Raw genomic sequence first — 14,230 nt, forward strand, 5'->3', positions numbered from 1 at the left:
GGCCAAAAGATCAAATTCAATGCACTTTTGGTCATAATTTCTATGTTTCGAGACCATTTCTCATCATTTTGTTGGCACACACAACCACACGCAAGATGGGAGCTTAAATGCCTCACGAAAATCGCAATCAATATTTTTCCACTTGCGCTAACGTTTTCAAAGCGCTTAAGAGTTAAAATTGCTTCCAACTACCGGCAACATGTTCTTTTGAACATTAGTTAGTCACTCACTTGGAAAAAAAAATTCGAAACAAGTTACTAATTAGCAAGGGCCATCAAAAAAACAAACGCGCCAAGTCTTTTGACGTTTGACTTTTGACGACCCATTCCAATCGAAGGCTGGAAGAAAACCGAGCGAGAAGCGAAGGCAAATAAAGAACAAAGGGTGGCCACCAACACCATCAGCAGCGCCTGTTGGAGTGAGTCAGTGATGCCAGGAAACTTTCGCTATAAAAGCAGACCCAAAAGAGCGCTGCAAGAAAAAATAACTGTAAATAGAAAAATGGGACATTTGGTAAATATATTTTTTAAATGCTTGTCAAAGGTATAGATTGACTTTTAGTAAACGTGAAAATAAACAGAAATGTTCACAAAAAGTTGCTCTGCTCGTTGGAGTACTTGGTTTTAGTAAATTTCAAGGAACATTGCAGATTATCCAGCATCATTCAAATACGACCGCTAATTAGGCTTAAATTGGGTATATTTTCCCTACCTTTAAAAATATATAACAGTTCCTGTTCTATAATTTCAATTTTTTCATGACTTTGCTACCAAAATCTCGGAAAAAAAAAATAAATAAAATTAATTCAGTATTCAGTATGCAGCAACAAATCCTGAAAATTTGAGCGATGACCTATACTTTTTTGAACTTTTGGTACCGTAGAAAGTATTGGTCATCGCTGAAATTTTAAAGTTATCGCAGTTAAAGCGAAAACAGTAGCGATCAAAAACATATTCAAAAATTCATATCTTTGAATCTTGTTCATGATCTCCTCTAATTTTGAGTATGTTACATAAAATTACCCGAGGGATCCAATAAAAATATGTTTAAGCATAGGTTTTTTGGTCCAGACACTTTCAAAAAGACATTTTAAGCGATACGATCGCACGTCGCTTTTTGACGTTCCGAGAAAAACTCGTTTGACCTTGAATAAACAAAAAATAGAGCACGTAATGTTAACAACAATAACAGATTTCACGGCAGTTGGGCATGTACGTGTGTCAAACGCGTTCTGATTTAAAATCCCTTTGACCGCACTTACAGCAATTTTCAGGGTGTGTCAAGATAACACGACATGATTGAAACTCCTTTGTTATGAAAAGTGACAACAATACAGGGAGTTCTCTCGGGTTTTATTGAATATCTCAGGATTGAAAACGAATTTTGAGGATCTGTGATGGTCAAACTCATTTTGGCCCAAAAGGCACGTGCGACAACTGCTTTATATGTATAAAATAAACTAGATGTTTGACAAAACATAAGTAAAGTAAATTTAGAGTTATTATTTGAAAAGGCAGTTTAAACATACTAGTAATTTACCTTTTATAAGAGAAATTTTCGCAGCATCTGTCTATCTTTTCTTGCCTTTGCCTAGCTTCCACTGATACCAACATAATAAAATTAGGAAAAAGCAAGAGCTGAGAGTTATTTCGCAGAGTTTTACCAGCCTATGTGCACTTGCACTTGCACAAGGGAGTACTACGCACACCAGCATCCGTACCGAATCAGTCTGGAGGTGTATTGGTGTTGGTGCCGAAAAGCTCGTCGTCTAGGTCGAGGATCTGGGTCACACAGATGATGTTGTTGTACCGGAGTTGGTTGGTGGGAGCTTTCGAGGTTGCAAGGGGAGACAAACTGTGCGGAAACAGACCATATGAAAGAACCACGCGTTTCCGTTGGACACAGATTGATCTAGAAAAAGTTTATTTTTGTGTAAAATCACTGGATTGGTCAGTGTGTGAAATCGTGATGTTTTGGTAGATTTTTTACAAAACAAACTTTACTTTTACTTTTTACTTTGTACCCCACTAAAAAGTGACGAACAGTCACTTTTTACACGGTGCCCACACACACTATCAAACAATCGTTTGGTAGTGTGTGTGAACTCCGTGTAAAAGGAGTGTCAAACTAAAAAGTGACCCCGTACGTTTGACAACAGTTGGTGTCAAACCATCGGGGTTTGACTGTATTGCTAAATAAAGGTAAACATCAAAGGAATAACGTTCTCGAAAATATCTCATAATATGCATCATTCATTTGGTGTTTGTCATTGACCTTCAATTATTTAAATAATCCCCTTTTAATCGCAGGGATAAACCTTTTTTTTTTTGCACGCATCGACCAAACTGCGCAGCAAATTTTCATTTTCAGCCCCAATGCTCTGCAATGAGTCGATGAAAAAAAAAAAAGGAAAACAGTTTCCGGTCCACTGCTCTTCTCGAAAGCTGTTTATAAATTCACTCTCGCGTCCAAATTGAGTGGCATCATCGTCCCACCGGGAGGGGATGATTTAATGATGCATCATAATTTTATGACAATCCACCAACAACAGCTCACACATTCACACTAAAGCACAAACGAAATATAAAAATCGTGAAAAACAGCGTGAGAAATGTGTCCCGTTGTGTGTGCGATTATGTCTGCCCAAATGCACACACAAACACCGAACACACACACACATTAACACAGGATGCTTCGTGTGGTGTTTCACCTTAAACGAGCGAGAGCTTGAGTTGAGTCCTTGTTAAAAAAATAAAGTTTCGGGTGGTAAATCCCTGTGCAGATTTGGAGGTGATAAAAATAAAACTGCCAATTTGGAGTGAATGACTGATGGTGGGATGGTTGAACTTGATTTTCAAATGAGGATATATTGACCCTTAGTGGATCCTTTTATTTCAGTGATTTTTCAAGAAGACTTAAATAAAAAAATTTCACAGGCATTTCTAGAGTTTTTTTTAAAGGTCCAAAAACAAAATTTTGTTTTTTTTTTTTGCTTTTTGAGATAGTGGTATTCAAAATCACCCAAAATACTAAAATTCTAAATTTTGTTTATTAGACCTTACTTAAAAAAAAACTCTAGAAATGGTTAACTTTAATTTTGCACAGTTGTCATTTTTTTGAAAACATTATAATTTTTCCTAACGCCTAATTAACATTGAGAATCTTGGCGCCCACCGTGGAATTTGAACCGGCGACCTTTGGATTGTGAGTCCAGTGTGCGATCCGATTGATTCACACTTGTGGGATAAAAACACTCATTTAAAAAGTTAGATTCCGATGTTTCGAAAATATGACTACTCAAGACTTCGGAAAATCAAATCATGAACAAAAAAAACTTTTTTTTCTATTTTCTTACATAAAACATCAAAATTGATTTCTGCGACCCCATTTTAGTAAAAAAATAACTGGTTGATAGCCTATTAAATTAAAAAATGCATTTTTTAATATTTCAATAACGCCATTTTGGCCGCCATCTTAGATTTAAAAATTTTAAATCACTTTAGAGTAGTTGAGGGGTCATACTTAATCTCAACATTCAAAAATAGGACAACGAAAAAAAATGTGATTCGATTATCCGAAGTGAAATTTCGCCAAGGCCTTCGGAAAATCGAGTTTGGACCAGGCCTGCAAAATGTTTCCAACCCAGCGTACACATGAAGCAAACCAAAATGTCAGTTCACTGCTAGCATGTGACTGTAAGCCTACTGTGTCCGTTCAACCACTGCCGCCTGACTCGTGCCGGTCGGCTCCTGGAGAATGAGAGATGAGCTACACTCAAATTCGTGTCGTATGACTGACTAAAATAAACACTATTTTGACTAAAACAATTGAATGGTTCAGACTGTGCAAAACAAAAACAATCATAACTTATATTCAAAATTACATTTGCATAAATACCAACTGTAAAACTTGTTTCTTTATGTGTGCAACGTCGAATCGTTGGTCGACTACTGCCTCGCATTGCAGCTGCTCGAGCTACACTCACGACTGAGTCATTTGTTCATTTGCGGTTCAGTGAATGGATCTGAAAAATCGTGTATGCGTCAGGACCCCTGACATTTTCAGCTCTGGTCTGGACTATATAAGAAAAACAATTCCGGAAAAAACACCCAATTTTATTTATAAAACAATAGTTACTTTAATCAAACAAAAAATTCTGCACATGTATTGTAATACTGTTGTGTGCTTTCGTTACAAACATAGTTCGATAACATAATAAAAGTATCTCTATTGCTTTTTTACTCACTAATTATTCCACATATATTGCACCGCTTCAAAGCACTCGTAAAAAACTAAAAAAAATAGAAACACAGTCACAATCCACAACAGAACAATTAAATAGTCGACTGTAATTTAGAAAATAAATTTAAAAAAACAAAACACTCACACCATCATCATTACCAACACCATCGCAACTATAAATGTGCCACACACCATCTCTATCTGTTTGTTTTCATTTCTTTCTTTCTCTTTTTTTCTCTTCTCTTGTTTCTTTCTCGGTTGCAGATATTTTCCTTTCATTAACCAATAAGAACAATACAAGTGCTACTACTGCTACAACTACTACTTCCGCTAGCAAAGCCAAACAAAAGAGCAAAAGCAAAAAAGCCAAACGCTCGCAGCAGACCATGAGTACAGGTCCCGCCGTCGCACAAGTCGCTGCTGCTGTCAACAACAACAACAACAGTCTCGTCGGCACCAGCACCACCACACCCTCCTCAACCTGCACAAACGTCTCAAGCACCTCGGCACAATCGGTCACAGCCGGCCAGCAGCTGCCATCGCCCCCAGGAGGGCCTCGCCAGCGTCGACGGCAGTGTTGCCAAACTCTAGCCAGAACCAAAACAACAACAACAGCACAATGGCGTCGAGTGTCGCGACAGCAGTGTTGCCAGCAGCCGGCAGCATCGTAACCGCAAGTAGTACAAATCCTGCAGCAGCACTTCAGAAGGAACCATCCACGGAATCGGTGACGGATTCGCTCAGCCGGCAGAGCAGCCTCGGCGGCAGGCAACGGGTATGTTTGCGTATTTTTGTGTTGTTTGTTTGTTTAGATGTTTGTGTCATTGTTGTGGTGCTTTCAACCCGTGCAGCTGGGCGCACTGCTGCACCTGTCAAAAAGTTTTGTTTACAGACAGAAACGTACAATTTTGAAAATGCTGTAAAAACAAGGCAACTGTACAGTAACGTCATGATTCGAATTCCCGGACGCTCCGAAACCCGGACACTTCAACTTGTTTTATCAATTATTTTGATATAAGATCGCATTATGAATGTCAAAACTGTGTTATTTGATGAATTCTAACATCAACCTTCATTTAAAGTTTGTTTGAACGCTGTAGTTAATGCCAAAACAATTAAATAAAATAAAATTATAGGTTTACCAAAAATGCGAAACATTTCAACGGAAATATTTCATAGGCGTCCGAAGCACAAGAAAGGCAAAGCAGAAACACAACAAGTCATTTTAATTTTCAAATTCTGATGAAAGATTGTTAGAAAAGACATATTTTGCATGCATTCTCTTAAAACTGACTGTTTATACTAAATCATGATGATATTTCTACATTTCCAACATATTACATGATTTTTTGCCAGCTATAACAAAAATAATATGGTACTAAGTGTCCGGATTTCGAATCATTACGTTACAGTGTTGCCAGAAAACCTGTTCCAATTATTTTGTTAAACACAGGATACCAAAAGGTACACCGTACAATTGGATTGAAACAGGTTTTTCTGGCAACACTGTACTGTTCAAATAAGCGATCTTTTTTAATGCATTAAAGAACAAACGATAGAAACATATATTAAATACATTTAAAATTTCGGAATATAGAATCTGAAGTACTTTAACATCACCAATAGGATGACAATGAAAACAAATCTACATCAGGGATACCCTCTGATTGAATTTCTAATTCAAAAACAAGTATTTGTGCCAATTCTGGGTGCAAAACGAGCCAAGTTGATCCTGATTTTTGGTGATTTCAGATTTTCCAAAATTTTCAATAGTTTTTGTCACCCTAATCACCACCCTTGTATCACGTTTTTAGGACCTTTTGAAAACTAACGAAAAAATTGGGTCCTAAAATTGAGTTTTCATTTCTTATTAAATAATTGTTGATACTTACAATGATGAGCCTTACTGTCTGGACACAGTGACACTTTGTACATTAACAAAAAAAATTGAGTTTTAAATGTTTATATTTTTTAATTTGGTTGAATTTAATTTTTATTAATTTGATGTCTTTTGGATAAACTGTAAATATTGATGTGGAGAAATCTACACCTTTAAAAAAAAGTATTATCTCGCTTACTTTTTAAAAAGTCCTATGTACATGGCACATTGGTTGTTTTGAAAAAAAATGTTTTTTTTATTTCTCTTTTCACACAAATTGCTTATTTTGCAAAAAACAATCAAAGTATCGGTATTGGAAGTAAAGAAAACGTCGCACGTCAAAAAATACATTTTTGATTTGATTTAGTGGACAATAACTGTCAATTTTCAAGTTTAAGAACTGATATTGACCAAGTTTTGAATTTATGAAAAAATAGATTATTTTAAATTTAATTTTTGCCATCTTAACCTAAACCATTTTAATTTAAAAAATTAAATTATGGGAAACATTTTCGTCTAAACATGATCCTTTGAAAATGTTTTTTTTTTAATATTAAAAATAGTGCGAAATATTTCCATCAAATTATTAGTAACATCAAATTTGCAATCGAAAAAAAATCTAAGAAATTTTCTGTATTCAAATGAAGGTTAATTGAGGGTAAATTTCTGATCAAAAAAGAGCATTTTCAACTTTTAAAGTACAAGTATGACAATTTCTAAAAAAAATGTTGTATTCAAAAAGCAAAAAAATATCAATTACATTTAAAACCAAAGCTGGAAAAATCTCGAAAACCCAGTAAATAACTTTTTTTCGCATGTAATGCCTATGATTTCAATGCTAGAAATCATTTTTTTTTGTGTGAAATTTACTAATCTTTTTAAAAAAAAATCTAACAGACAAATACAATTTCAAAATATCCCTTTTTTTAGAAATAGGCAGAAAACACAAACACAAAAGAAAATACTTTCTAAAACTTGATACAAGTGTTTTTATTGAACAAAATTTAAAGTACATGCAGATTGCAAATTTGGTTTACCTATGGGTCATTCCATCTGAAGCGGAACAGCATTTGAAAATTACCCTCTCCGGTCCTGCTCAAATTTGGCAGAGCTGTTGATACTATCAAAGCATGCAAGAATCCCGAATTTCATCCAAATCGGACCACCCCCTCCATTTTTGTACCTCCCCAAAAAATTGACTTTTTGGCGATTTTTGACCAAACCTCCTAGTTTCAAACGGCGATAGCTCAGGAACCACAAATCTCAGAAGGTCGGTCTTAGACTCAATTTTGAAGGAAATTGGACGTAGAATCCATTTCCGTGATCAGAATTTTGATTAATTTATTTTTTCTACCTGTATTGCGCAATTGAAAACTTTAAACGGCCGTATCTCAAAACACCCCAACTTATTTTTTTGATTTGACCTCACCATCGTGTTCCCCGGCCAATTTTACATAACAATCACTTATCGACAGAAATGAATATGTTTCATTCCAGAGATATCGAATTTTAAAGTTTAGTGTTTTCGAGATTACCTACATCAGCTTCATTCGCCGCATCTGCTAGAAGCACACAGGCGAGCTGATCAATAACTGCTACCTGGTCATTTATTGAAATAATATTTCATCATAAATAATCTTTATCAAATTAGGCAAAAAATAACTGTATAACACTGTAGGAATCTGGAGTTTAATCGCGAATGTGTATCTGATCAAATGTTATATCCATATTATCCCTTTCCCACCTTCCCTCTCTCCTATCCTCATTTCCTCCCCCTCCCATCCCCCCCCCCCTCTCATAAATATTATTATCTGCCAAATTTACACTTACACACCACACCATAACTGATTCGGAGCGTTTGGTACGGTATGTCCACGCATCCTTCCTCCCTGATGATTCTGTGAAATGTGATCCGTTCACAGAATCTGTCTCTGCAGTTAATGCAACGGCCTGGCCGCTTTAATTTTTGCTATACATTTTCGGGGCAACTCGGATGTACTGTAATCATTAATATTGACAAGAAAGGACTTGAGGCGTAATCTTACCACAAGTTCTTCCAGGATGCTTTCTTCGGACTGGCTGCGCTTGTGTTCGATTAGATTAGATTAGATTAGAATGTGTATCTGCTCAAAAAAAATAATGAAGTGAATTTCTGTGCTAACCCATAGGATAGAGTAATAACGACACACAGTTAAGGGCAGAATTGGAATCCGACGAAGCGAGCAGGAAAATGAAATCTTGTTAGTAACACTGAACAATAAGTGCACGATACATTATTGAGTAAAACATATGAAAAAAAATTGTTTATACGTTGTACTCTAGTGGAGTATGAAAGGATTTCTGGATACCTTCCAGAAATCCTTTTCATCTCCACCAAATTAAGAAAATAACAAAGTTTGATCTGCTGCAAAGTGGCTAATTCCCCAAATTTAGTTGCGATGATTTTGACACCGTCCGAACTACAGTTTTTTTTCTTCTTTAATTCTTAGATTCTTGGAACACAATACGGCTGCTGTCCTCACGTAAAAGGAATATTTTTTTATTAAATGTACCTTGACCAAAATCATCATTTAATCAAATGGAGCTGGCTCACAATATAAAAATTGATTTAATATGATCAATCTTTTAAACCATAAATCAGATTTGCCAAATTATGGCAAAGTGTCAATAATAAACTATAATAATAATAATAATAATAATAATAATAATAATAATAATAAAGCAGGTTTTGGGGTTTTGCTGAATGGCACTATTTTGCTACCGCCCATGACAAAGGCCCTAGTCATGGCCTCGAAGGTACTCTAAAACGGTTAGCAACACGTAAAAAACGGTGCATTCAAAATAACCCAATAAATATTCCTTTCACAAAAATAGATTGATCAAGGTAGGGGAACAGCATCTAATTTCAGCGTTCCTCTAATGTTGCCATAGCTTATTAAAAGCGTTTTCATCTGAAATCGAGTGATAAATAGCTCAATGAGAAGTGAACAAGCAAGTTTCTATCAAAAGTTTTGCAAATTTTGTTGTTCAAATAGTGAAAATGAGCAAATTGGATGAAACTAGGAGCGAGGACTTAACCTGGCAAACATACGAGAATTTCCCCTATTAGCCATTTGAATAAATATTTGCGCAAAATTATAAAAATATAAATTAAATTAATCATCTCCCAGAACACCAGGTAGCAGTTATTGATCAGCTCGCCTGTGTGCTTCTAGCAGATGCGGCGAATGAAGCTGATGTAGGTAATCTAGAAAACACAAAACTTTAAAATTCGATATCTCTGGAACGAAACATATTCATTTCTGTCGATAAGTGATTCTTATGTAAAATTGGCCGGGGAACACGATGGCGAGGTCAAATCAAAAAAATAAGTTGGGGTGTTTTGAGATACGGCCGTTTAAAGTTTTCAATTGCGCAATACAGGTAGAAAAAATAAATTAATCAAAATTTTGATCACGGAAATGGATTCTACGTCCAATTTCCTTCAAAATTGGGTCTAAGACCGACCTTCTGAGATTTGTGGTTCCTGAGCTATCGCCGTTTGAAACTAGGAGGTTTGGTCAAAAATCGCCAAAAAGTCAATTTTTTGGGGAGGTACAAAAATGGAGGGTGGTCCGATTTGGATGAAATTCGGGATTCTTCAATGTTTTGATAGTATCAACAGCTCTGCCAAATTTGAGCAGGATCGGAGAGGGTAATTTTCAAATTTGCACTTTTTCGTGCACAGTTGAGATGGAATGACCCCTATGACATTTTGTTTTTGTTTAATTTTTTTTTTTGTGTTCATTTTTAGAGTTTAAGGATCCTTATGAAAAAATATACCTCTGGGAACAAATAGTGTCCTTCCTTTTCTAATGTCGATATCTGCAACTAATGGTCCGATTTTCAATGTTAAAACATGAAACTTTCGTGAAATTCTCCGATCTTTTCGAAAAAAAAAACAATATTTAGCAATTTTTTGAATCAATACTAACATTTTGATTGTAAATTCAATTTTACATTTAAAAATTGCGTCAAATTTGCTTTTGCATGAAATTTCAATTTTTTTCCAAAAATCACATTTTTTTCAAAAATCTATAACTCAACGGCAGATTTGTTGATCATGTTTCTCTATGGCTCAAAAGTTGCATGTTTTTGTCCCCTAAAACATATCAAAAAATTTCGAAAATCAAAAAATACCTATTTTGGGAAATTGAAATTATTAACAAAAATCTGCAAATATTTTTTTCCGTGTACCTATTTTTTTCTGAATAGTCCTCAACAATACCTACAACTTTGCCGAAGACACCAAATTGATCAGAAAATGCTCACAAAAGCTACAGCGGTTTGAATATTTACGTACCATATTTGTATGGACAGTAGGGGGCCCAGAATACGGGACTTTTTCTCAAAACCTCGGTCCACAAGCTGAATATTGTTCCTTGACCTATTTTAGGACTCTGGGCCAAATATGAGCAAAATCGGTTAACATTTACCCATTGATACTCGGGGGTGAAGTTTGTATGGGAAAAATCGAAAAAATGTATGGAAAACCCAATTATCTGACAGTTTGGTCTACACGGTGCGCTAATTACATCCAAATATTCCCAAAAGTGAGATTCTCATTGGAAATTTAATGCTCTACAACTTTGTAGAACATACCAAAGCTGTAAAACTTAATCCTGAAAGGTTATTAGCGATTTAAAAAAGTAAATTTTGTATGAAAAACATTTTTTTCACCAGCTTTAGGCTCGGGTATCAATGGGTTAATCTCAACCAATTTCGCTCAAAATTTGCACAGATGCTTAAAATAACCCAATAAACCGTTTTCCGCTTGTGGAGCAGGGGGTCATTTTTCTGGGCACCCTAATAGGTAGTCAACTGTGTATATTTTACCCTAAAACTCAGGTTTCCCTACGATCAAGTTTCTAAACAGTTTTTTTCTCACGAGACCTCTGCTCTGTTATGTACAATTTTGCGCGCCAAAGAACCTTCCCTTTAAGACTTCATCTGCGATAATAAAAACAACACCCTGTCGTACATCCTTTCTTCGCCGTTTGTTGACTAACTAACGAATGTTGAAATCTAGAGTAAATTTTCAAAAGGTCCTATGCGACAAAAGTAAACAAACTGAGTTATTTATTGCATTACATTCTGCAAGCTGGAAACTACACTCACCGCTAATCCAATTTCTTCAAAGCCTTTTATTTTTAAAGTTATTGATAAAATATAAAACAACCTAAAAGCATTCTTAATAAATTCTACACCAAATAAATATAGGTTGTTTTACCACGGGAGTCCTATGTGCAATCGAGTGAAACGTGCACATAGAACCGTAACAAATCAACCTATGAAACATTAATATAATTTTTAATGCTGACGCACATACGTTCATATCAAAATGACCTATGTACATGTTTATTGAGTTTATTTGAAAATATGTATAAGTCGTTTTTTAATAAAATTATAAAACATGAATACTTTACAATCTTCATGTTTGTACAATCCACGCACAACGTGTAGTCATCAGCTGGAAGAGAGCATGAAATGTTTCAATGCTGTCAAAGCAAAAGAGAGAAGTTCAAAGGGCTTTTGTTAATTTGATTTGGTTAACCGCGGTGGATTTTCTTGAAATAATTCGAACTGTCAAAAATTCACCAAAGCATCTACCACATTGATCGCACAAAAATCTGTGGTAGAAAAATATCCACCGGTAGATGCTTTGGTGGATATTTGACAGTTCGAATTATTTCAAGAAAATCCACCGCGGTTAACCAAATCAAATTAACAAAAGCCCTCAATTCAACCTATCTGCACTCTCTCGAATTTGACAGATACTACCTAATCTAATCTAATCTAATCTAACACAAACGCAGCCAGTCCGATGAAAGCATGCTGGAAAGTCTTGCGATTAGATTACGCCCCAAGCACTTTTCTTGTCATTATTAATAATTGCAGTACATCCGAGAACACCCGAAAATGAATTGCAAAAATTAAAGCGGCCAGCCCTACTGCGTTGTGTTTACCGCAGAGAGGATTCTGTGAACGGATCACATTTCACAGAATCTACAGGGGAGGAAGGATGCGTGGACATACCGTACCAAACGCTCCGAATCAGTTGTGGTTGGATGTGTAAGTGTAAATTTGGCAAATAATGGGGTTCGTGGAAATGGAGAAATGGGGATTGGGAAAATGGAAGATGGAGAAGGGGTAGGAAAGATATTTCATTTAATCAATAGCATATAATTTATATTGGTATGGCATGGAAAAAAAACATTACAAAAAATTATGGAAAGATCTCACCAAAACCTGGATATCTTCAATAAGCAGCTTCAATCTTCATTTTCCTGCAACCGGAATTGGACACAGCCTGACGTCACCTTCTCTGGGTTCTTGATAGTTTTCAGTCGACTAACCGAATCAAATAGAATCTGCTTCCATTTAGGGGCTGTATAAGTGAAGGAACAGGCTCCGCAGGTTGCAAATAGCTTCTGGCTTTGCCGGAAAGGCTGGAACCATCAGGAAATCTTCACCGTTCCGCCATACTAAAAGGTTCACGGAGAGCTTCACTTTTGTCTTCAGCCACAGAAAGATTCTCTTACAGAATAAAGTCAACCGAAGAACAAATCCGAAACCGTCGTGGAATTTTGTAAAAATTGGCCAAAAGATGCCAACGAGAAATAACTTGAAAAAAAAACCCCGAAGAAAACGTCAAATTTACGGCAGCGAAAAAAAATTACGTCCAAACACGCCCATGGCTACTTCTCTCGAATTTGACAGATACTACCACCCAAAAACTTGGGAGCATAACACCAACAAGGCAGCATAAAAAATCATAAAATTTGTGCATATAGGTCGTTTTGTACGGTTTAGTTTTTTGTTGTTTTTAAAGGCGATTTTTCGTTGATGGAGGTAAGTCTTCATAAAATAGATAAGTCAGTTTTTTTTTGTTGAAGGAGTGGAGTGATTTGGAGAGAGTTTTAACAGGTTTTAAAGTGAGAGTGATAATTATTTTTTGTTTGTTTAATTTTTCCCAGAAGTGTCGAGGTGTGCAAAACGCCGCATTATGTCCGGCACGGAACCGTAGCCCAATACAAGCAGAACTCGAACAAGATACTTATCCGGAAGTTGCCGTCTCCAGCTGTTGGTCGCGGGTGCTGTTCTGGTGTGAAATTACTTGCTGATGTTTTACTGCGCTCAGCAGTGTTGCTGGCGAGTATAGTGACATCATTCTTCGATGTTACGCTGATCGTACCGCTAGTGGTAAGTTTCTCGGTATTTTCCTACTGTGAACAATTGCTAAACTCACACCTTCAAATACAGCACATTTCGAACGAAATTTTCGGTGGCCGATTCGGATCATCTCGAGTGGAATTCTGGAATGAGTGGAACGAAGTGTTGGAAGCGGGCAATCGTCTACGTTCCAAGGAATCCCTAAAACTGCCTGCGGTGCCAGAATCCAAGCTGAAGGCAACGAAGGCTAAGTTGTTGGCCCACCCGGAAAATCTGCGCCGCTAGCTGCAGGCCGTCAAGCTACTCCGCGTTAGGTAGATCCTGCTGCGCGCGGCCAAGTACACCAAGAAGTATGCCCGCATGGAGCATGAGGTGGTGGACAAGGCGCGCGAGGTTAAGAAGGCCGGAAACATCTACATTCCGGGCGAGCCGAAGGTTGCCTTCGTCATGCGTATCTGTGGTATCATTATCAAGCTGAACAAAGTCACCAAGAACTTGCTGCGTATCACCGCCCCGACATCACCTGGGGCTTGCTTAAGTTCGCCAAGCACCGATACAACCGAATCCCGACTACGGACTTCTTCGCGTGATCGAGCAGATGCTGCGTGCCGCGTACAAGCCTCAACACTCCGACCTGTGACTGGCGCAAGTACAACCACTACGGCGAAGACGGAGACTTTGGCAACCGCAAGGAAAAGATCAATGAGCTGATCAAGCGTATGGTTTACTTAAGTGATACATAGCGCGTTGAGGGAGAGTGTTGAATAAAACAAAACCAGGAATATAAATAAATTAAGTTTGAGAAAATCCTGTATGTTTAGTACTTCATTTAGGCAGCAATCGCGTGTAAGTTGAACTCACACACACATGCGCGGTCATGTCCGTCGTCTAGCTGTT

At 36.9% G+C, this 14,230-nt stretch overlaps 2 protein-coding genes across 2 annotated transcripts in view; both read left to right on the forward strand.

The window, feature by feature from the left end:
* LOC6053538 (protein encore) overlaps window positions 1-14,230 on the forward strand; it is a 122,126-nt gene that overhangs the window by 58,218 nt on the left and 49,678 nt on the right. Inside the window, 1 exon segment of the mRNA XM_038266275.1 lies at window positions 4,507-5,017. Coding sequence (XP_038122203.1) covers window positions 4,862-5,017 — 156 coding nt within the window. The 5' untranslated portion in view covers window positions 4,507-4,861.
* On the forward strand, window positions 13,424-14,140 carry LOC119770786. Its single transcript, XM_038266276.1, has one exon. The coding sequence runs from the start codon at window positions 13,694-13,696 to the stop codon at window positions 14,042-14,044; it is 351 nt and encodes a 116-aa protein (XP_038122204.1). The 5' UTR covers window positions 13,424-13,693; the 3' UTR covers window positions 14,045-14,140.

The sequence above is a fragment of the Culex quinquefasciatus genome, chromosome 3 (assembly GCF_015732765.1).
Source record: "Culex quinquefasciatus strain JHB chromosome 3, VPISU_Cqui_1.0_pri_paternal, whole genome shotgun sequence".
NCBI lineage: Eukaryota > Metazoa > Arthropoda > Insecta > Diptera > Culicidae > Culex > Culex quinquefasciatus.

Bases quoted from the DNA above. Each gene is read 5' to 3' on its own strand.
- LOC119770786 (XM_038266276.1), top strand. From the start codon at position 13,694: ATGGAGCATGAGGTGGTGGACAAGGCGCGCGAGGTTAAGAAGGCCGGA.